We start from the raw sequence: 25,299 nt of genomic DNA on the forward strand, positions 1-25,299 counted from the left end.
GTCTGTTTACCAGATGCATGTTGTAACAGGTAATGCATGTAGAGAACACCAAAGAAGCTTTCTTGCTTCTTGGGGAGGCAACATAGTGTGAGAGCTGATCTTAGATGCTACAACAGAGCCACTGAATCATGTAAACTTTTGTTTACAGACTGTGGAATGAACTGTCACAAGCAATGCAAAGACCTGGTTGTGATAGAGTGCAAGCGAAGACCCAAAACTTCAGTTGCAGACAACAGCCCAACATCGGCTCTTGCTTCAAGCCTCTGCCCAGTAGGAGTAAAAGAGCAATTCCATGGTGAGAAAAGATCACATTAAAAAGATTAAAAGATGTAGATAATCTTTCCTTTGCTCCTTTTTCCTTTAAAGCTGAGTTGTAGAGCATCGTTTTAGGTTTAGTTAGTTAACTGCAGTGGTTTATCAACATACAAACTAGAAACACGTGTAAGTGAGCCTGTACCAAGTAACACCATTCCAGTTCTAGTCCGAATAAGTAAGGACTCCCTTTCTGGGAGATCTCTTGTCACACTACACAACGTATGGTGCACAAATTCTATGAAAACTGAGTAAATCTTCTGCCAGACTCTCATGAGAACTAGATGATATGAACTGAACAGCTGACAGGTTCCCTTAACTCTCTCACTTTGTGACAAGCAGGTCTTGGTACACTCCAGTTTTTACCATTGTCACATTAAGCGACTACTGCACTGCTACAGTTGTGACTCAGATTTCAATCTGGAGTTTATAAATTCAGTTTACTTACGTATCTGTGTGCTAGGAAAACCAAGAGCTAATTGTGTTTATTTTTTCCACTTCAGTAGCTGAATCTACAACTCCTCTTTGTCCATCCATCTTTCATTTAATCAGAAATGAAAAATTACACTTCTCTGGTTTTTTTCCCCTTATATCAAACAAGCTGTATAAATTTTTCATATTGTATATTACCATGTGGGCCTCCAAAGGAGGAAGTGTTGTCCTTGAATAGGACCTCAGGCTACTTTTGTTTTGCTTTTCTTTTGATGTTCCAAATCTCTCCATACTCACTTTCTTTGAATTTCTCTCCTGCTCTTTGCCTGTATCTAACATTCCTCAAATCTATTTCTTGCCACTTTGATATCAATCTTTTGTGTTATATTTAAGATTCATGCTGCTGCAATCCATCTTAGGCTTCCTATTAGCATTTATATAGAGCACAATGCAGCCAGTTTCCCTTGATAACTGACCATGTGCATCTCTATGATTGCACCTGCAATGGCTGAAGCACTGCATAATAACCACCTTGTAGGATGTCACGCTTATAAAGAGATTGAACCGTAGTGTGTTGCCCCATCATCACCTAGTGTGCCAGAACGTGGTACCTCTCCCCACTACATCATGCTGAAGAATGAGAATTCAGGTCCAGGTTGAAGGTGTAAGCCTCATCTGTTCATCCATATTCTCATTTAATTCCCCAGAGCCTGCAGCAGCTACTGGACTGACTTTGTTCTTTCTCCTCAAGTGTTTGAACATTCAGTCTCATTTTGTTTTCTTCCCAACAACAGAAATTACTTTATCTGAAAAAGGTCTTTTTAAATCCTTTAATCACATCTCTTGCCCACTGCTTCCAACATTGTGGTTCCCCCCACTCCAGTTTTTACTTTTAACTGCAAAAGTATTTTAGGATGACCTATAGAAAAACAGTGTAAAACTAAAACCATCATTATTTCACCTTTATAAAATGCGTGAGATGAGTTGTATCTTACAGCTGCAAGTTGTGATAATGCTGAACTAACACCTGGGTTTAATCTTCCAGCCCAATCACTAAGATCAATGGTCTACATAAAACCTCTTAGCCATCTAGAGGTTTTTCTTTAGCTGACCTTGGTGGCACACCTGTTTTCCTCTTACTGATCCATATTTATGTTACTGAGATGAGGCAAAGAGTTGTTCCAAGAGACACAACATTGAGAAACCTCCAGTGACACCTATTTTGGAGAGCAATGAATGTAAAATCAATAAAGAATAAATGTTGGTTTATTTATTAAAATCATGTTTAATTACTGTGCCTCCTGTTTCTCCTTTCCTGGGATAAGATCTTGACTGAATTTACTATATATATATTCTACAGGACAAGAAGAAGGACCGTTCACATTTCCGAATGGAGAAGTAGTGGAACACAATGAAGACAGCAAGGACCGAACCATTATGCTTATGGGTTCCTCAGCTCAGAAAATCTCAGTGAGACTGAAACCAGCTGTGGTTCATAAAGGTACACAGACTGATCATGTACCGCTGGCTGGTGATGTATCTCGTAGGCAGACAGAGAAGAAAGAACATAGGATGCCAGAAAAAGCTTATCTCCAGGCAGCTCCACCATCCCCACGTCCAAGCCCCATTCTAGGCCGCAAAAAGGCGTATGTTAAATGGGAAAACAAGGACTCCAGCCAGAAAATGAAGGAGGAGCATCACAGCTGTAAACCCTCATACCAGGAACTTGAGCAGGTACAGACATGATGAAATAAATTCTATTTTACACAACAGTACCATAAAGTGCTTGGAGGGTGTAGGGTAGCGGCTGGGTGGGAAGGTGTCACCTTACTCCAGGGTAATTAATTACCAGAACAGTCTATGAGTGGCATCATAAATTCTTAGCCACTTTTACTCCAGCAATGCTTCACTTCAAGCATAAATTTTAGTGCTAGCATAGGGCTTAGGAAATAAATTTTGAAGCCCTTGTTATGATTACACTGATCCCTGTCAGTCTTAAAAGTGACAGGCACGAATGTGAACATAATCCAATCACTTAGAACAGGATGGAACTCCATAAAACGAGTAACAGTCCCAAATTTCTTCCTGCTTTTGGTGGCCTCTGCTTCCCTAAGAGACAGAATATATGGGGTGGGGAGGGTGGGGAGCTCTGCTTTTGTTCAACTGACAGTAAATCCCTTCTTTTTTTTTTGATAACTTTAAGTTACCAAGAAATTTTGCTGTGTGAACAGACAGGATGCCTCTTGCTAGATTTCACCTGCATCAGCCCAGTTGTGGCTCACCTTGCTCTACAAGTGTTCTGACAAAGTAGCTATTCATAAGGCTGTGTCACCTCAGATTTGGCCCAAATTCAGGTTTGTAGAAACAACACCTTTACAGACCGATTAAAGAGACTATCACAATATCAACAATGCAGCTGATAGATGGATCTAGATATGATTATGAGAAACAAAGGCGGACTTATTTTCATACTTTACTCATTACTATTGCTATTCTGAGATGGACCAACATGGAAGCAGTCCAACAACAGGACCACAGCCTGATCTTAGAATGATCAGTGTAACTTTCAAAGTATCCTTCGTTGTTGATAAAATGAGCTCATCTTTTATGAAAGATGATTGGTTTATTAAGACAGAGATTAAGACAATGAGCAAGAGTTTTCCAGTACAGACCAATTCTCTTCAGTCAACAGTACATTCAGTTATAGACAAGGATGTGAAGTGTGGATGTACTTGTAAGAACTGGTTCTTTAAAATGTCCCATTCATGTGAGTCCCACAATTTACGCTTCTCCTTGCTCCGTCAACAGATTCTGACATCAATTACTGAACAGCAGCTGATGTTATAAATTAATGTCTTAGATTATTGTACATCAATTTCTGCATTAGTAGAGCAGTAAAGTGTGAGCTGTGTTCTTGTTTCCCCTAGATTACTGCTGCTATGAGAGGAGCAGTGGAGGGTGCATAAATGCAGGTTGTGGACATGACCATCAGATACCAGCTGCTGCAAAGTTTTAAAAGTATACACAAAGGATAGACCAGTGACTATTGAAATGTTCAAATGTTACTGGTTCTGTTCCACTGATAAGAGCTACTTACGTTTATGTCAGTCAACCTAAACATACAACCTGAGAGTCCTGAAACAAATTCAAAATGAAATACCAATCTCTATTTTTTGTTTGTTTGTTTAGGAAAGAAATATTCTAAAGGCAGACAATGAAGGTTTAAAGATCCAACTGGAACAGGCACATAAAACAATTGAATCTCTCACAATCCAGAGAAGAAACCATGTAGTCGACAACCCACAACACAGAGACTGTTCCTAGCAGACAAGAGAGGAAATCTCCTATGGAAGAATGTAAGACTGAAGGAGGGGTTGTGATAAAGCTGCTTTTACCATGTGAACTGGAAAGAGAGTCTGAAGGATGTTATACAGAAATACTCTCTTTACTCAACCCATTTCCATATTAAACATACACTCCCAAATGTACAAATCCATTCCTTTGACTTAAGGTAACTTAGCATTATGTGTGCAATGAAAATAGTATTTTCTGGGTTTGCTTTTAAAAGGAGTGACCTTGTTGCTGGAGTTTCTGTTCATGATGAAGACCATGTGGATTCCCCAGTGACTTGGCTGCCAGCAGCACACCTTACTCTACAAGTGTTCTGACAAAGTAGCTATTCATAAGACTCTGTCATCTCAGATTTGGCCCAAATTCAGGTTTGTAGGAACAAATGTTTGATAAAGCAGAGTATTTAATTAAAACTGTAGAAATATTCCATTACGAGAAACAATTCCTTCTCATTGTGGCTGAAACCAATTAAAATCATGAAGTAAACTCTCATCTTTATTTCCAAAGTTTAACAAGAATATTAAAATAAGTAGTGAAGCTAATGATATTTGATTATTTGATTCTTAGACTTTAAGATAAACTGACAATTTTTTTAAACCTCTTTCAGAGCTTTAGAAGTCCTGCTGCTCAAATGGTTACCTCTGTTAAGGTAAAATAGATGAGACTATAAAGAGTTTATATTGAATACTGCTTCCATTTTTGTGTTCCGTGCCACAGCTTGGAACACTTAGCCCTACTTATTTGGCTTAAGGGATAACTTGCTGTCCACATATGGTAGATATGGGACAAGGCTGATTATTTTTCTGTCATGTCAAAGTGGATGCCATTGTTGAGTAGAACCTTGAGGGCCATATTATGAGGGAAACTGTACAGTAATTCCAGTGCAACAGTTACTGTATTCCAGAGCTCCTAACAGCTTCTGGTTCTAACCAAGGTTTCTCCATTTTCTCTCTCCTAGATTTCACATGCACTTTAGGTAAAGAGTCAAGATAAGTGTGGTCTTATGTGTGTAAATTTTGTACAATAAAAGGTGCTAGGAAGGTAACTTTAGTTTTCTTAAAGCTATGAAGTGTACATATTGTTAAGAGACAACAAAACAGTCTTTCAAGTTACTGATAAATCTACTTGTCAGAACAGCCGATTTTAAAATTGCATTTGCATTCCAAGAGAATCTGTACACTTACAGTTGTATAAAACTTGCTTGCATTTATCAAACAGGCATTTGTCATCACACATTTAAACATCAGAAACTTATGACTTCAATGTATTTACCTACAAAGTCCACTTAATGCTCCTCAAAACTTGTAAGTTACAAGTCTGTTATAGATTGAAACGTAGTCAACCTATTATAATAGCATGTGTGCTTTGTGTTCAAAGTGGTATAAACGTATTTTCCATCCATAATTTATGGTCACTATCAAGTATATGAATGCTTTATTTATAAAAAAAGTCCATTTGAAACTACTTGCCAGTTTAGTGATTCTAAATTCTTGTTTTGAACTTGGATTGTGCTTGCTTCTCCATGTATAAGTAAAAACAAATGGAGGGAAATAGTAGTAGTAGTGGTAGTAGTAGATTTTGTTACCTTACTGTAAATAACTGAAATGCATAGAACAAAAACCAGCAGCTGTGAAGATTGTGCAGCTTTTTTTTTCCTCATACACTAAACCTGAATTATTAACAATTAACATGGAATTGCACTTTGATCAATGAAGCAATCAGAATGGCTTTCAGGTCATGTCTGCAAACTTGCTTTGCCCATTTTCTGTAAGCTTCTTGATTATGTCCTCTGTTCAGGGAACCACAGCAAGGCATATTTCTAATAGGCATTTAGCAAATAAAAGTCTGTTTCTGCAACAACTAAAATCAAAGTTGAATATATTTTCACATACTTTGAAAATACCCCAAAAGAGCACCTAAGACTCATAAATCTTGTTGTGTAGCTAAGCTAACTGCTCGCTTGTGGTCTAAGCTCTGGATTCTAATAGAATTTGTGTGTATGCATACACTTTATCTGTGCTGGGGGGTGGAGATCATGAACAAACCCTTATTTAAAAAGAAAATTCCCTAATATCAGCAGTTGGCCCAAAGGCTACTGTGTTACTAGGTTGAATACTTGATACTCAAAATCGAGTCATGATCGTAGATTTGTACAATCTTAAATGCTAACTTAATGTTTCTCTGTGTTGTCTTCTTGTTCCTGTAAACAATCTGAATGACTTAAAAGGGATCTGTTTGCAGGAATATCTTACAGAACAAGTGTGTGGCGCTTCATGTATGCTGAAAACTTCTTGCTTCAAAGTAGTCAGTTGATACCTGGAGAATTTCAGAGCTCTCAAACTACCTTCAGGTTCTGTTTGCCCAAAGCCCCTTACACTCTTCTCTCTCCGCCCACCCCCCGCTCCATGGTGGTAGTCCCTTCTTATTTTTTTCAGGACTTCCTTTTTGCTGCATGAAAGACTAATAGCAGAAACTGACTACAGGGATACTGCTAAAACTGACAAAGCTACTGAACAAAAATCACTCACATCTGTATTAATCTTCAAGCTGCTTTATGCTAGGAAAAAAGATACAATTAAAGTACTAAGTGCTGTTCAAAAGTCATGTTAGCAAACACTGATACTGAAATTTATCTTGTCATGGCTAATTTAAATGAAAAGCACTCACCTTTGTTCCTTCTCTAGGCTCAGCTGTGTTTCATGTACATACAGGAAGGAATAAAAAAACAAGTGCCCCTCCAACCCCCCGTTTTTTTTTTTAAGTGTGAATTCTGATCATTTAAAGATAAAAGTAAATAGATTGAGTAATATCACAATTAACAAGGCAGGGCTAATTCAGATTAAACACAACAGCCTTTAAAGTAGCTTATATGTTTTTGGAAATACATTTTTGTTACAGTAGCAATCTGTTATTTTGTTGTAACTGATCTCTATGGCAACTTGAAAAATTTTTGGTTTAATGCTGTTTGAGAAGATTGAAAAAGTATACAGATTGTAAAGATTTTATATAAATTGTAAGATTTCTGTTTAATATTTATAATAGAAAAGATATTAAAACTGCATTTCATGACTCCGATTTTCTATCTCAAAGAAATCTAAACAACCTATATTCATCTTCCTTAACTCTGTCATGCAAGATGCTTCTGCAGGATTAACCTAATACCAGAGTCCCTATCTAGTTTGACCTGCTGTGAGCCCTGGAACATTGCCTGAGAAAATTTAGGAAGCTAGGTATTTGCAGATTATTCTTTCAGTATTTTAGTGGTTGACACAGTCCAAGTACAGACATGGTTTTGCTACTCATATTCCAAGCATTAGAAAGAAAAATTCTTCATTAGCACAGTCTCTCACTTTTGTTAAGAAGGCTAATTCTGAAAAGATGTCACAGCATGATAACCAAGTTTAAACAAGGCTTCTGTAGTGTCTGCTAATGCTGGCTATTACACAGGCAGCACTGTAGCACCCTAAAGACTTGCTATTCTTTACCTTGTAGTAAACCTCAAAATGCCTTATCTCAAATATGTTTTTATATGGGGTAATGAACATTCATTCAGTTATCTTCAGTCATCTGAGGGAGGTGAGGGAAGAAGACAAGGAATGCAGACTACTGAAAACACAATTCCTATTTATATGGGCAAATCTGCTCTACAGTCTTGCATATATGAAACAAACTGTGGTTTACTTCATAATTATAGAAATTAAAACCCAAAAACTTCAGAAGTAATTGGAGGATGTTTCCTTAAAGACAAAAGTAATGATCATATAGACCTATGTAATTTTTTTTTTATTTTTTTTTTAACCAAGATAAAATTTAACTGAGGTTCCTTAGTAATCCCAGACAATGTAACAGGGATACATTTGTGACATGCCCTGTCTGCTGAAATTTTCCTGTATTGTTATCTACAGCCTTCTCCATTTTGGTCAAAATGTATCTGTTACTTTTTATGATAATGAAAACCAAGTTCCATCACTATTGTAAGTCACCAGCAGGTATTCTTCCTTAGGAACATATGATAGTGGATCCAAATCACACTACACAAGTGATGCAAATAACTTCAAATACAGTACTTTATTCCTTAGTGTTTACAGCTCTTAACAAAAGTGTCTCTCAAATCCTGAAAAAAACCCCCAACCTATTTTTCAATTCTTGATCAAACAAAACAACATTCAGGTAGATATTCACTAAGTGTGAATAAACACAAACATATATATGAAAAATCTTTTACTTACTTACAACAGAATTTTTGAAAATACTTTTTTTCAAGACAAACATAGAAAATTTGAGAAGAGGTTTAAATCAATTATTTTTACGGTATTATTGCATCTTTTGATAAAGTAAAAGCATACATTCTGACAACAGAGGACAGAAAAGGATACCTCTATGAAATGTGGTGGTGCTTACTTTAGTTTTCAACTACTGGCTTCACATTTTTGAATTAAGAAAAAATGAAATGGCCAGATTAAACAACACAATCTCCAACCTATTTAAATTTCCATCTTTTACATAGTCTACATAAATATAAGTGAAATATGATATTGTAATAGTTTAAGTGTTGGAATTACATGTGGGCACATTTCTAAATGAAGTAAACCATCAAGTGAACCAGCTCTGTCCTGCTTGCTACAAACAGAGTAAACTGACAAGTATAAAAGTACCAAGGCACATCCACATACACAGTTACAACAGTTCAACTAAACCAGTGCAACTTCACATCTTAAGACTGATGAAATCGTTATGCGTAGATAAGCCATTTGATTTTCCTAGCATATTTCCTCAGTGAAGCTAAATGCCTGACTGCTGTTTGGAAATCACTTGTAGCAAAAAATAACACTGAGATGGGCAAACAGAATTTTATATTTAGGCTTTGGTTGTTAAAAACTATTCTTTCCATTCCTTTACTGACCCAACACTTCACCTCCAAGGCCAGCAGTCTCACTTGGTATGTCATCAATTTGTGAGCTGTTCCAGAGCATTAGGCAAAAGCCAAGCTCAAAAGCAAGAAAACCAGTACTATGCTCCTGCATGACCTGTGAGGGTCTCTCCATAATGACTGCAGAGGCTGACGACTGCTTAGACCAGAAAGGGGTATAGAAAAAAAATGGCACAGGAACTATATTGCTAGCAGTTGTGTGAAGTTCAGCCATTATTTCAAGAGTTCACATTGAAGCTAACGTGTTCAAGCAAGGAAAACTCCTGCCCTTTTGTGCTAGGCAGCTGCTGGGACCCTAAGGTATGGGTAAGGATGTATCTATCACATCACAAGCAGCATTCTCAAGCAGACTGTGATCAGAGAGGAAGTAACAGGAGAGAAACTTCTGAAGTTTATCATCTGGATTAAAATTTCAAATGAAGAGGTTGGTGATGGCTAATTAATAAAATCTGACACAGGCTTTTGAAAGAGATAGTAATTTGATTTTGAACAGAGCTTTACATTCATGCATAAAGCTGCCTATGAAACAGGACATGATGCATGTGTTCCTGAAGGCAAAATAACATCTTTAAAGCAATGCCAAATGGGGACTCCAATAGGGAATCTGTGCAGAATGAACTCGTAACTGTGGAACATAAAATCAAAATCAAATCCTAAAGTTCAATCTGCAGTTAAGCCTACAGCTCCACACTCCCAAGTGCTTCAAGGTTTCTGTGCTATGCAACCAACAGACATGCCCAGGTTTATCAGATGCCTTCCCAAATCTCTCTGTAGTAGCCTGACCCTGATAAAATACTGTTTTGAGTATATACTTGGGCACCACCTCCCTGTTCCACCTCTGTACTCTGGCCTCACAGCAGGGGAGGCGATCTAAAAGACACTGGACAACAGAAACTGTCTTCAACAGCTCTAAATTTAATGCTCGTCTACATGTATTTACAGCCATAATTGTAGGGAAGCTAACTCCTCCTTCTAGGCTACCACTGCCTGTGAAGGAGAAGGCACCCATGCAATATCAAGACAGTTTTTTTAGGTTATCAGACCAATTGTTTGCCAGAGTAAGAGAGAGAGAAGTCACTGAGGAAGGGCAATTGCTGTATGAAATGTCTTGTTAGCTGAGCAGTTGGCTATTCCCAAACATAGAGCAAGCGGGGGAGAAATGGTATGTTCTTTCTCAAGAAGCTCAGCTTATTTGACCTTTATGTCTCAAGGCTGATTCAGAAGCAATATATAAATGAACTCTTACTAGACATGATGGCTGCAGAAGTTTCTTGCCCAATCTGATCTTAAAATGTGTTTATGGAACACCAATAAAATGGAAAACAGGTAAAATGAAAATAGACACTATCAAAACTTACCATGATTCTGAGTTTACAGTACATGCTGTGACCTTCAAATAGTCTCTGATATATTTATGAACACACAAAACAACCTGCTTTTATTAGTTTCTGTAGAGTATTAATTCAGAGTGTTACTTTTATGTGAAGTTCTGGAAGAATAAGAAACCTAATTGAACAATTTTGACCAAAACCTTAAGGATTTTAACATCTGACATTAAAAATCGTTTACACATCCCACATGAAAACTACATGAAGAGAAAAAGGCTGAAAGCAGCATTCTAGAGTCTCTTAAAAGTGTTTCCATCTGGTTCTTAGGCCTATTTTGGTTTTTCTACACAACATTTTGGAGCAGAGGAGTGGACATGCAACATGCAATAATTAGAGAGGCCTGAACATTAAATAATATATTTTTTGTTTGTTTAGAAAGGGGTTTATTCAGTTTTCTGAGGCTTATTTTAAATAAAATGACATATTAAAAAACACCATATGAGCAGTACGAAAAAAAAGAACTTTAGTCATCACATTTTAGTATAAAAGTTCTGGTCAGTTAACTAAAAGAATTCAATGACAACATCAGTTGGTATAATGCAATGATTCATATGGTCATACTTAATTCTAACCTAAACCCAAGTTAACATATCTAAATTCCTGATACCAGTAAACACCACCACTATATTTTGCCAGTTACTCTGTTAATATTTACAGTATTTTAGTATCTTCGGTATCCCCCCCCTCCTCTTCCACCATATGGATCACCATAGCCTCCCCTGCCACCATAACCTCCCCTGCCACCATAATCTCCTCTGCCACCATAATCTCCCCTGCCACCTTGGAAGCCACCTCCACCTCTTCCACCACCTCTGAAACCCCCACCTCCAAAACCACCACCTCCTCCTCCTCCTCCTCTACCCCCTCCACCCCCCCAGCTGCCTCTTCCACCACCACCCCCACCTCCCCAGCCACCCCTTCCACCACCTTCTTGTCTTTTTTGCCAAGGAGGCATTTCGGGAGGAGGTGGTTCAATCTCTGTTGGTCTGCCTCCGCGGTCAGGTACTCTCCCCATCAGAACCTATACAGAAAAATAGGTCATTTTTAGTTTAAAAAAAAAAAGTAATAACTTGAAGGGACACGGGGTTCTTCTCCTATGGACAAAGACATGCTGCCTGCTCTTTAGAGGAAGTAAGGTCCCCTGGGTGTGGAGCTTGACAGAAGAATCCCTATTTCCTGTCCTTGTAACTTGCCACAACACAACAGAACTCTGAAAGTGATCCCATTTTCCACCTGTAAAATTGAAATAACTGCAACTAGCTAGCTCATGTTAACTTTTGTGAAATCTTTATGAAGAAAGCCACACGCAGTAGTATTACGATAAGCAATATCCATGATTCATATATAATACATATGAAAATATAAATATATATTCATACAGAAAAGACTCCTTAAGATGCAGCTCTTCTACTTAAATTTCAAACCTAATCAGCTGGCAGAAAACATAAACTGGCAAACTGACGTGCAACTCTAAAAGGAACGCCACTTTGCCTTAGATGAGAAACTACTAACACTCAGTAGAGAGCTGGAACAGACAAAATACATAACATGCTGCAGTAACACTTTCAACAACAACAACAAAAAAAGGGATCTTGACTTCGGTGGATATTGCTCAGTGTACAAAAAGGGAGACTGTACTGGACAAAGTTACACAAAACATCAAGTTGAAGAACAAAGAGGTATCCAAATAGGCCTTTTTGTCATTGTTTTTGTATTTCCTAAACTCTCTGTGTGATGAATGTTAACATAATCTGGTCAGTCTCAAGCACTCCAATTAAAGTCCTCTCAAGGAAAAAAAGAAAAACCAAACAACTTTCTCTGAGATCCTACAATAATTAAGAAATTTCATAATCTTTGGGATCAAAACACATTAAAGGGTATCTAAATGATGCACAAAACTTTTTAAAAATCTGTAAATAAAGGATTAATAAAGCCAGGCTTAAGTCACCATTTGAATGGTGAAACTAACTTCACTACTTGCAAGCTTCAGCTTTTATCATACACAAGAAAGCAGTACAATATTGATTACTGTAGCCAAACAAAGTAATTTTACTTTGCAGCAAAATGACACTTCCACAGAAACTTTTGTGATTTTAATATACTGATAAACTAAAGATGCTAGTTTACAAACTGAACAACGTAATCCTGGCAAGAGGTAGCCCAGGAACTGACACCAGAAAGACTTACATGTATCCTTAACTTGACGTGTGCAGTTCCACTGAACTCGAGGTCATTTACACACACGTGTGTGTGCACGCATACACACACATACACCCGCCACCACTTTTCCTTCTCATCTAGACTGCTGTTTCATCCTGTTGCATGACTGTATAATGAAGCTGCTGCAATGTTTACTGGAATGCTGCAAACTTTCCTTTCTTGAAGCACCAAGTATTTTGCAAAAGGAAATGAAAGTATTAAGAAAAAGAGTATAATTCTGGAATTACTTTTGATAGGTCTGTAAACTCCCCTGTCCTTTTATCACATCCCAGAAAGAAAAAGTATACCTTATTGATCGCACAGACTGTATTTTCCCGTGTTGATCCACTACTTGTTCTTATGATCTTTGATAAATCTTCTCGAGCAGCGAGAAGGTGAGCTAATGTAATAGTTGACTTTGGAGATAATGCATAGCGCTTCGGCTGATAGATTCGTGCTATGTCATCTGTTTTTACCTAAATGATAAAATCAAACACAACTTAATTGCTAGGCATAAAACACACACACACACTTACTGTAAACCATGTATTGGTCTCAGTAAGTTTCAGCTTGAACACAGGGTGTAATGTCTGAACATCTGGGTTATCTTACAAAATATAGTGCCAGTTGTCTTCAAATTGATGGAGCTATTGAACATAATCAGCAGCATTTTTTGTACAATTGATGCTGAAACTTAGCACCGTTACAAAAGAAACTCTCTTATCCATTGGCATCAAACAGATTCTTTGATGTTTTCCAACATATCTAAAACCTAAAATTTAAGAGTCCAAACTGCTCTCTCAAGAGTTTTACATAGCCATATTCAATAGATCACTTCTAAATGTGGTGAAAACGGAACAGCTTCAAAGTAAGGTCAATTTGTGGAAAAAAAATTAAAATGCATCAATGCAGCAAAACACTTGTGCAAGCCATGAAAAAGTGAGACTGAGAAGGAGAGAAAATAAGATTTTTTTCCAAACACAGTTTGATGTTTCATTTGTTTAACAAAAAAGAAAAATAAATACACTTTCTGGGAACATCCAGAATGATCTTCAGAGTAAAAAAAAAAATTTGATCTTGGATGGACCAGACATCAGGTGCTGTTCCTTTACATGATTGTTTTGCTAGGCAATTACTACACCATTTATGGATCCATTTCAGTCTGCAAACTTACCCCTCTCGGGGACTGAACAAGTTAAAAAAAGAATAACCAACAAAAACAAACCACAAAAAATACCACACCACCAAAAGCAGAAAAAGGTATCAATACCTATTTAATGGTGGGAAAAAAAGGCAAGCTAACAAATAAATAAAATAGGACAACAATTTGCCTCTTGGCTTAAAAAAAAAAAAATTAAAATCTAAATTATATCAATGCCAAAACATTTTCAATCCCCAAAACCTTCTTAGAGAATATATTATATATAGAGAGAATATATTATAAACAAATATTACTACAAGAGAAATAAGGAAAAAAAGATTAAAAATCATACATAATTTTGAATTAACATGTAACCTTGTTATTTCTGTAACTACATACTATTTCACATCAACAGTCTTTATAAGTACCATCTTACTACTTCATCATCATTAAAAATCTCTTTATTCTATTGTGAAAGTGCATTCATTGTTTTTCATGTTGTTTGAATGGAATAATACCAAGTGACTTAAAATTTTAGTCTGTTTCAGTTAGTCATCAGTTAACATCAACTACATTTTAGAAGCATACTTTAAATTTGAAAATATGTAGCTTTATTGGTACAGCTATCAGGAAGTTATACACATAGGGACATCTCCTGGCTTCTGTGAGCTAAATGCCTTCTCCTTTTCCTTTCTTGCAGCATAAAAGCATTCACAACCCCTACAGAAATTAAATAGTGAGCCATTCCAAAGCAGCACAGCAGCATCCAGACTCACGTTTTCCAGTGATACTTGAGCTTCACAAAACCGATTCTGTCTGCATGTGTCAAGGACAAATTGTGACACCAGAAAGACTTGTAACAATCCATACTTTCAGCAAGCTTTCAAAGTTTTAAGACTTATCCATCTTAAGCTTTCTACACAAACCTTTGGAAGTGAAGTTGATCTTGTAGTTCATGAGCAAAACCATCTGCCTCCAGCTAGTACACATGTATATTCATCAAATTACAAACTTTTTGTATCTTATCTCGCTACTCTCTTGGATAGAAACAATATATATTTCTAGCTCAGAAATATCAGACTGATTATGACTATTTTTTAACATACAGCTAGGAAAGAGTACAAATGAAACGATCACATTTACAATGATACCAGCAGAGAAAATCCAGGAGTGGTTTTGAATTTTTAGTCACTTGAAGGATTACAAGTAATTGTGTGCTTTTCTCATACAAGCTGCTATTCAAATAACCTGTTCAACCGTTCATCTGTTTATTCAGTAACTTTGAATCCAAGATAGGTAGCAGTCACTGTAATCTCACTGACTTTATGGGCAGTCACTCTTTGCACTCAATCTACGTTAAGGCCCAGTGTTTGTCTTCCTCTGGCATCTGCATGAGAAATGCTGAGGTTCCCTCCTAGTTTACTGGATCAGGGGGGTGTGGGTATAGGAAAGAAAAAGGGGAGATGTGAACTTATTAAATTGAGAAACCCCAACAGAGGATGCTAGAATTTATAACTGTAAAAGCTATGAACAGTCACAAAGGATGGACTGTGCCATCTAATCCTTCCCCCTCCTCAATATCTAGGACTTGGATGTTACAACACAGGATGAGAAATTGGTTGGAAAAAAGACAACAGTAATGGAAGTGTATTTACATGGTATGTATATTCGGTACAAAGACCTGGAGAATTGTAGCAGACTCCCACCTACAGGAAGCAAAAAATACAGCAAGCTTACCTTTGCTCTATCAGACCAGCCAAAAGACTGTACTGTCACATCTAGCCTCTTCATTAACATACGTCGACGACATTCGTACTCACTGCGAAGAGCATCATTAATTTTTTCCAATCTTTCCTGGAGTGTTACAATAAAAAAGCCAAACATTCAAATCTATAAAGTTATAGAAGTCAATTTAAAGTTAACCCCATTCAGCAACTAAGATGTCTATCTGCAGGTGCCCACTATAAACTACATACAATTAGGGGTGCATCTGTGTAGTGCTACAGTAGTATGTATATTAAAAATATTTTGAAAGTTAGTAAATGGATGAATCAACACAAAGTCTGTTTTACAATATAATTCTAGAAGTATCTGGTTAGCATTGTTAATATTTAGCAATAGAATTTTAGTGTTAATATTTAACAATAGAGTAGTTAGATGAAGCCGTATGCATTAATTTGACCATCCTGTTAAATACAGAAAAGAAATGGAGAGGGTTTTTTTACCACTTGGTCAGAATTCAGAGGTTTTGTTAGCAGTGATTTCCCCACATGGTTATTCTGAACTTTTGAGAGAATGTCCTTTATCTGAAACGAAACACAGACTTCTCAGAACACAAGTGATATTTACATTTATTTCAGCACAATTTGCTGCCATCACTATTTGCTACTCGTAAGATCAAATATAGCACATTTGTTTTGGCAGACTCATAAAAATAGATACGCATCTTCTGGCTTATTATCTGTTACAAAAAGATTTCCTGAATACTTTCACTACATGACCGACCTCTATACAGAAATATTTTATGGCACACCACTTCTCCTCCCAGTTATAATAGAACAATATCTATATGGCAAATTTATCAAGTGCTTATAGGCAGTAGGACTAGTTAAACTACTCACTGTACTTATTATTAAGTGTTGTAACTACAACTAAGGAAATGTAACAACTGGAAGCTAGGAGTTCTGTTACCAAATGCTAGACTTGTCTACAAAAATCTGGTGATGGGTGCTAGTGAGAAAGGCAGGAGATGCAATAGGTATGCGGTCATTCTGTCTCACTAATTTTCTTCTAATCTTATGATTGGTTCCATTTAACATTACGTTTAATACTCCAAACTTATGTGAGTCTGCATTCACTCCAAATCAGCCTTGCTCATACTTCTTCCATTAGTTTTTGCCCTCAATAATCAGGAATGAAGTATGCTCTCTCTTTCTGCCTTCCAAACTCCACTGCATTCTCCTCTCTCATTACAAGAAACCTCTACCTCCTCTCCTTGAAGGAACTTCCTTTGGCACAGCTCTTCTAAAACCGTTATCATGAATGTGCACAACACTTGTACATAACTATCCAGCCAACTGATTTTTCAGCTGGAGTAGACTGCATGCATATTATTGTTCCTGCCAAGTTTTGCATACAGTCTGATGGGGAGAAGAACTACATCTTAATTTGCTTTTGTAAATAATTATGGGGAACCAAGTCAAACAAGACTAAAACTAGAGTTCATTTTCTTTTACATATCACAAGGAAGGACTGAGGTAGTGCATGATCTACAGTAAAACCTGGAGCTGAGGACAGCCATTAGATACATTTGCAAGGATTGTAAGACTTCATGTAGGCACACAGGGATTTACATTACATTTATCATAAAGGTAGGGTTCAAAGCTCGCTCTTCCAGTATTATGTTAGTTCATCTTGTCAGAGTTCTGAGCTCTACATGTTATAGAAATATCATTTCCAGTGATCACTATGAAAAAAACTCTAGGAGACAGAAATCAAATTCTAGAGCAGCTAGTTAATTGATTAAAGAAAGCTACTTGAAAAGGATACTTGATAAATCAACTCTCACATTTCAGGGTTTTCGTAATTACCTCCTTTTCCTTTTTTTTGCATATATCAAGGAAAGAATCTGATCTCAAATGTTGTCTGAAAACCAAGGTGCGTATTTTGTTCTTTTTACATCACCTTTGGGCAGCGCTGTGGCAAGTTAAAAACATAATACCCCCACAAAAAGTCTGAAGTAAAAAATACTGTGCAGTTAGCAAATTATGGGAAAACAGTGTTTTGACTCCAGCAGAAATGACAGCCTAGTAGTATCTGAAAAGTGGCCATCTAGTTACTGTAATATTCCCTGCTATTATACTCCATCCATATCAAAAAAGAGGTTACAATAAGGGGTGAAGTTCAGTTTCATGTACCCTACTGATCCCTACACTCCTCTTCTCTGCTACTTCTTGCTCCTTTGCAACCTTTATTTTCTTTACAAAAAGCCCTCCAGGGTTGTCTGATGTGTCTGTCTTCTAAATGTAGCTAACTTGTTTTGGTTTTAGTGAGGCATGTACATGATGCCTCTCATAATCTACTTCAAAATTCAAATGTACCTAAGCACAAACTATGCTTGAATTTAAATAAATGTCTGAAGAATCAAAAACTAAAGTTAATAATCAACAACATAATAACATCAGCATGACAGCAAGAGATGAAGAAATCAGTAATTAGTATAAAAGAAGGAATAAACAGCAGATTAATTACAAATTCTATTAGGCAAAAGGTGTCTATCCATATACCATTAAGGTCAGAAATATAACCTCAAAGGTTCTAATGAGCTGAAAGGAAGAGAGTCTATCAAAATGAGACTGGCTGCTGGAAAAAAAACAACACAACAAAATCAAAACAAATCCTCAATGTGATTTAAAGCTATAGAGTGAAAGAAAATCTGGAAACCAGTGGTGCTGAGCACTATCTAGAGATTAGAATTATTCCAAGTTTGTGGCTGCAAGGGCAGCCAAGAGGTAAATACAACACTGGGCTCCACATAAAAAAGCCATACATTCTGCCATCACAAGTTGATCACAATTAAAAGACCTAACCCAGCACTGCATGCTCCTGATATCCATAAACTGAAAAATGAAAGGAAGTTTAGAGAGAACAGTTAAGGAAGAGAATCAATGAAAATCAGAACTAGAAGAAACAAAAGCAGCTAAATGAAACAATCCTGTATTGACTGGGAAACTGCCCCCAGATTACTGCAACCTTTTCTTTCCAAGTTAAAGAGAATATCTATGGAATTTTATCCAGTGACAGGTTTATTAACCAAGTGACATTTAAGAAGAAATCTTTTCACTGATGAACTGGTCTATGTTCATGTTTGTGACACCCTGTAAAGTCATACCCAGATTACTGAATCTCTACTTTACTCCCTCACTCCCATCAGCAGGACTCTGAGGGCATATCCTACAACTATAATGGTGAAATTAGCTTAGCTGCCTTACAGTTGCAGAATACATCATCCAACCTTGACTGATGACAGGGCTATGAGCACAAGAGCTTTAACACACACCTGTCTGCCAGAAGACAAGAATACAACTGATGTGAGAATCTATGCTATAACCCACATTCCTAAACATGACAGTTGGCCTAGATTAAGAAGGATAAGCAGGAATTTAAAAAACCCACCACCGCCACCAAAACCCAGAAAGAAGTCTGTATGTGTAAGTGGGAACAATACCAAAAGCAGTGCCCAGATAAAACAGCAGTGAAAACATACTCATAGAAATGTAAAACAAATTGTAACAGCCGAATCATCCTAGAGTTCTCACACACTCAGCTGCAAAAACCAAACCAATTAAAAGCTAAATGGAGATGAATATATTTGACTATTCGACATACTGTGTAATAAATGACCTTGGTAACATTAAATATTTATGGGATTGCTTCACACACTCTAAAAATAGTTTAAAAACAAAGCAGTTATTGGATTTGTTTGAGACAAAAATATTGACTTCAAAATCTGTTGTATAAAAATATACAGTTATTCTACTGTTACCAAATAAAGCATATCTTTATGTATTGAACATGACATTTCTCATCTGTTTTCTAAGTCTATACTCCTTAAAAAATAATTTAGCTCACATTTCACTACCATGTTCCATGTATTTATGAATTATCTTTACCCTCTGTCAAAATAGAGCAATGATTTTTATGTTTAACACCATTTGCACAGATAAACATCATATATGCCTGCAGCTCCAGGGTTTCTAAAATTTTGAAAAAAAACTGACCTGGAGAGAGGTGTTATTTTATTAATTTAAGTTAAACTATCACACTTTAAGGAAAGAACATTGTCTTAATTAGTCATAAGGTATACTGCACAACTGCAGAAAGATCACCTAAAACCTTAAGCACAAAATATTTTTAACCCATCCTCTGCCTCTCTTCCGTTTACCTGCAGATCATTTTAATTTCAATATTTATCTAACTTTAAAGACATTTTTGTTTGACCTTTACATCTGGTGAACAGGACAACTCTTTTCGTCTTGTTCCCTGCAACTACATTGATACTTTATGTACAGGCACCATTATGTCTGTAAAACTGTTAAACACTAACAGTTAAAAGCAACACATTAACTTGAATATTAATAAATTCTAGGAAGTATTCCCAAATATTTTTAAAGATATTCTTCTCATATTTCACTTAAATGTTATTTTAGCTTAGTTTTGATTTAATTTCTTTGGTAACCCTTTATAGTTTCTTTTCATTCTCGACTATTAGTGGACTATTTTTCACATATTAGAAAACAAATAGTGTGGGCAAAAAAAAATTTAGAAGTCTTTCAAATAATATCATATTAAGAAGTCTTTCAAATAAACAGTATTAGAATGTCACTTTGTAATTAGGCTTGAAATGTACACTATCTTGACTGGAAAAAAGCCAGATGTGAGGATGAGTTACAAGGCACAACACTGGCATAAACTTTTCTGAATCTTTCATCAATGTTAATTTAGAATTTATGGGGGTTTTGGTACTAAATTTCAGAATGCCTCCCAGAGTTACCCTTTGTAACTTTACAAGGGAACAGCATCTTAAAAAACCAAAAAATTACTGTTAGTTTTTCAGTGCTATACAGTCAAATAAAATATATTTAGTGGTAGGAGGCTGTAATACTGTCAATTCATCTCTCAAATTTTCTATGTATGTTGATAACCACTATCCCAATTTATTACAGGAAATGCAAATTTAAAAGGTATTTTCTACGATTGCATATTCAAAGTTTGAGCTACTATAAAACTCATAGTTTGAATGAAGAAAGCAATCCTGATTTTATACTAGTCTTCTAAATAAACTGAAAAACTATTAAAAACAATCAATGTTCTAACATTCCATACCAAAATACAATGTGTGATCTGTCCCTTTGGTAGATTGCTGCTGCACAGCCAAACTATTCTCAGAACTATTCCCACAGCTACTGACAATGCTGAAGATGCTAGACAGAGACAAAGAGTAGACATGTTGAAATGCTGTAGATACATTTGCAAATTCAATAAAAATACTAGATTGGTATGTAAGTTTCTATTACAAATTATATAGTGTAATACTAAAAATCAACAGTGCAATTTTACACAGAACCTAAGTAAATCAGAAACAACAAAGTATCTGGAAAAAGAAATTGATCATTTCAAGTGAGTTTTTGTGAGAATCTAAAAAAAAGTTACAAATGGCACTACAAAGCCCATGAATTCCAGTTGGTGGTATCACCGTTCCAACGCAGCTACATCTACAGATGTAGGTGTCTAACTTTGTACTGTATCAAAATAACTCTGAACCTGTCCTATATTAAAGTAAGGGATGAAGGACAAGGAAGCATATAGTAGAAATTCTACAAAATCTCCTGGCAGGTAGGAAAAAAAAAATCCTTTTTTTGTAAGGGATGAAACATGCAGAGAACAAATTACACTATTAATTTGGAGTCACAGAAGATGAATGAACTAGTTCATATGTACTGAAGCAAGTATAAGTGGTGTAACCATTGTGCAATTGACAGACCTGAAAACCATCACAAAACAGCCCAGGCAGTATTATTAAAAAAAAAAAAAAAAAATTAAAAAAGGCAACACGCCTTGAAGATTCTGTTCATTTTAGTACTTAGGAAGCCTGTGATTCTATCTGAAAGGAAACCTTGGACTTTCCAAAAGGTGGCAGGTACCAGGAGTCTAGTAATTCAGAGAAAACTTTCTAGACTCTATGTGCGTGTGAAGGAACTGGCCCACCAGCTCTGGTCTTGCTGTCCTGCAATTGCCAAACTACAGTCCTACCCCTTTAATATGGGATGAAACTAAATTTGTACCCAAGAAGTGAAGCAAGGAAGTCTGCAAGGAAGGCCACTGCCCATGGCTACAGCCTACAAACCCACATGGGTGTAAACACAGCTAACACACACGGAGGGTGATCAACAGTACTCGGCAAGTTTCAATCAATCAGTTATTAGCTGGAACTCTGACATTTTAATCCTCAGAAAACAGTGCTAGAATTGTTTCTTCATCCTTCCAAAAATATTTAATGGAAAGACTGGATATAAAGATTTTGTTAGAACTAAATAGATCAAGCACAGTTAATAGTACAGGAATAGGCATTTTCACCATCACCTGGATGCTGCTTTTTATAAATGAATTTATTAGAGGTTTCATCTTGTCACACTAAAGATGTACAGATCTAAGAAAAATCATGCAAGTAACAGGTCCTCTCCCCAAACCCTCAAAATGTTCAACTGCCCACTGGCCAATGAGAATAAGAGAAGGAAGAAGGAAAAAAGAAGCATAATCATGTATAAACTCAGACTCAGCAACAGAGAGAGATTCATTCCATGTATCTCCCATAGTTCTTAAAGGGGATCAGTCACCCACTCTCTCCCCAAATACTAGGGAGAAATAAAGAGCACAACTTTTAGCTGCCTGACAGAGAAGATAAATTCCACTCCAAGAGCCTATTTATATTCTGCAGTGAGAAAGTCAGATTAAGGATCACATCAGTGAAATGAGTTAGAAAGTGGTGGGACACAACTGAAAGAACTATCCTGTTGAATAAGGTTTAAGTTGACTTATTCACTGGCTATTGGTAATTCAGGCATTTTCATCCTCTTCTGTAACTAAGGAAATGGCACTAACAAATCAATACTTGCAATTAAGTCATAAATTAAAAAGTAAAAAATTAAGTTTTGGATATTAAATTTAAATAGATGCCAGAAATGACTACAAGTACATAAATGCACAATCAGTTATTACCCAAAGTCTTCTGCTTGCTGCAGCACATTTGAATGGGTAACAGGAAAACCATGTTACTTCAACTCGTACCTTAAATTTGCATGGCAAAGTATGCCTCATCAGATACACTGCATTCTCAGGGAAATGCTGAAATACTTCACCTCATAACAAAAACAGTTTAACTTAAACACTAAGCTGGCTTTCATAATAAAAATGCCTTCGCACTTGTCAGATAGGGCTTTTATGAATTAGACTGTTGGGCCCTTAACTCTAAGATAAATGCTTACAGAGATAATGCTTGCAGTTTAACAATAGAGAGAACACATGAAAGCCCATACCTTTTGTTCCACATTGGTTAACAAGGGAGGAATATCAGAAGATGAGGAGTTTGGCAGGCCGAGTGCATCGCAAATAGCTTGCACTTCCTGATAAATTTCATTGTGCTTTTCCAAATGAGAGCCTTTAATTTGCTTGCTGTGCAGTATCTTTAAAGCCTGAAGTTCTGTACTTAGAAATACTAGAGAGAAAAGTGTCATAATGGCAGATTTAGAGATACTTGAATATTTCTGCATCCACATTCTCATATACAAATACAATATATACATTTATAACACGACCATGATAAAAGGGAGACTCTTTCTCAGTTCTCTCCTGGACAGGTCAGTAGCAGTTTCCCATTCTTTATCTGAACTAACTCTCACCTGACTTCCTATCGTCAGTCTACACATCATATTTAACTGCTTAACCCACTTCTACCACCGGACCCCTACTTCCTTGGCTAGTTTCGTATTATCACACTGGTTCCTGCTGCTACTCCTTTGTCCAAGTCCAGCTTAAACCTAGACTTTGCTTCTCTCAATCCTGCTTTCAGCACTTTCAAATCATGTAGCATTTTCTTTTAAGCTTCCCAGAAACCTCTCAGAAACACGGGAAGCAAGGTCTCGGTTTCAGCTGAGCTGGAACTGGATCAAGAGAGGGATCAGGAGGCTTCAGCAGGTTGAATCATACTTCACAAAGTAATTTTAGTTTCTACTAAAATAGTTTTTTCATAGTTTTCTATTTCCCACTTCTGCAAAAGTGATCTGATGCATGCTTAGCTAGGTTGTAATGACTGTACACATATACTTAAATACACATAAAGAAATATTTAATGTAAATTGTACATAACGATAGAGCATGCACATAAAATACTGTATTATAAATGGGAAAAATGGTTATAACTTACAGAGGAGTTTAAGACAATCTTCTTTCTCTCTTAATCTGTCCTTGATGTCTCCAGATATAAGTGAAGAATACGGACAAGCCATTTCTCTCAGAAAGCCACTAATCTCAAGCTGTAAACTCTCTATATCTTTATCACCTATGGGAATAAATAAATACAAAGCTAATGGCTTTTAACAGAAACATCAAACTGTAATCTAATTTTCTTAACTTATACATTTAAATTGCAGGTTTCAATAGCCCGAAGATTTACCACCTACTACCCTAGTAACACTTTCTTTGTTCTCAAAGTCCTACATACAAGCAGACAAGCCTTTTAATAGCTACAGCAATATTGTACTCATGCGTTGAACGAGAAAGTGATGCTACAGCAGTCTTTGAAGACATGAATGCAGATGAACATCACAAGGAAGTGAACAGCTTACGTCACAAAACAGTGTATCAATGTAACTAACCTTCTGATAAACAAGTTACAGGAGTCATAAGCCCATTATTTTCAATCGTTGTTTTTAGTTTCACTACTTTTTTGTGAAAACATAAGCAATATAAAATCTCATCCAAGTTCCAGCACTCAACAGAAAGATCCAGTTAGCGCTAACAAGCAACTTCTGTATCTACAGACAGTGCTGAATGGAACACTGCACTGGACCAACCACCTGAAAATACCAGGCACTGTAATTTAAGCCATCAAAATATGATTACATATAACAACCACCTATACGATGTATGAATGTACTTTTCATATTTATGCAGATCTAAAAAAAACCCCAAAGCACCTTTTTTTTTCCCCTTTGAAAGATTCAAGAGTTGCATACATGCAAATATCAGCCTCAGTTTGGCTACCTTTCAGCTACCTTCTGAACTTCAACACTATAATTTCACTACTAGCTGAACAACATGGGCCTAAATCTACTGAACAAATACTAAATTGCTTTAATAAATTAACATTCGTATACCATCTGTTGAAGTGATGCTTTCTTCCATATTACAAAGTGACTTTATTTGGGAACCTAACCAAACGCAAAGCTCAAAAAATTCTGGTGAAGACAATCCATTTTCTGCTGCTTTGTTCAGGGCTTCCTCCTCCAACAGGGGACCCGTGTAACTGCACAGAGAGATAAACATTAGTGATAAGAAGCAAGTTTAACATAAAATGTACACATTTTTAAATCATTTCACTATAAGCCGGACAGAAAGAAATTAATCTCTGCAAGTTACTTTTGTCGAGGAATAACTCAGACGTTTTTTAAACACACCAAACAAAGAGTGGTAATTTATAAACAAAACGGTTTGTCAGAAAACGGGAGGCAAGCATTTTCACGTATCCCACGTGTATGTGAAAACAGAGTGTCATGTCTGCATGCATGCTAACCAGACAAGAATAGAAGTATCAGTTCAAGTGGTCAGTCAAGCAACAACCCACTGCCCTGGAGCACGGGCAGTAAGATAACTGAAAATTAAACTAATTGCACACCGCGTCCGCTCAGCTGCATCTGAAGCCCTCCGCGGGAGGCCGGCAGGGCTGAAGGAACCGGGCGGGCGGCCCGGCCGGCGGCAGAGCCGGACCC

The 25,299-nt window shown here is 36.7% G+C and overlaps 2 protein-coding genes across 2 annotated transcripts in view; one reads left to right on the forward strand and one right to left on the reverse strand.

The window, feature by feature from the left end:
• Positions 1 to 4,082, forward strand: part of RASGRP1 (RAS guanyl releasing protein 1 (calcium and DAG-regulated)) — a 40,056-nt gene extending 35,974 nt beyond the window's left edge. Inside the window, exons 15-17 of the mRNA XM_010574284.1 lie at positions 149 to 295; positions 2,105 to 2,478; positions 3,934 to 4,082. Of these exons, the coding sequence (XP_010572586.1) occupies positions 149 to 295; positions 2,105 to 2,478; positions 3,934 to 4,068 (656 nt within the window). The 3' untranslated portion in view covers positions 4,069 to 4,082. The remainder of the gene's footprint in view (positions 1 to 148; positions 296 to 2,104; positions 2,479 to 3,933) is intronic.
• Positions 4,083 to 8,481: 4,399 nt separating this feature from the next.
• Positions 8,482 to 25,299, reverse strand: part of FAM98B (family with sequence similarity 98, member B) — a 17,184-nt gene continuing 366 nt past the window's right edge. The window contains exons 2-8 of the mRNA XM_010574285.1: positions 24,688 to 24,836; positions 23,736 to 23,870; positions 22,849 to 23,027; positions 15,979 to 16,059; positions 15,491 to 15,607; positions 12,921 to 13,088; positions 8,482 to 11,434 (exon numbers count right to left, since the gene is read on the reverse strand). Coding sequence (XP_010572587.1) covers positions 11,075 to 11,434; positions 12,921 to 13,088; positions 15,491 to 15,607; positions 15,979 to 16,059; positions 22,849 to 23,027; positions 23,736 to 23,870; positions 24,688 to 24,836 — 1,189 coding nt within the window. The 3' untranslated portion in view covers positions 8,482 to 11,074. The remainder of the gene's footprint in view (positions 11,435 to 12,920; positions 13,089 to 15,490; positions 15,608 to 15,978; positions 16,060 to 22,848; positions 23,028 to 23,735; positions 23,871 to 24,687; positions 24,837 to 25,299) is intronic.

This window comes from Haliaeetus leucocephalus, unplaced genomic scaffold (assembly GCF_000737465.1).
Source record: "Haliaeetus leucocephalus isolate CR32 unplaced genomic scaffold, Haliaeetus_leucocephalus-4.0 Scaffold417, whole genome shotgun sequence".
In the NCBI taxonomy this organism is placed as follows: domain Eukaryota; kingdom Metazoa; phylum Chordata; class Aves; order Accipitriformes; family Accipitridae; genus Haliaeetus; species Haliaeetus leucocephalus.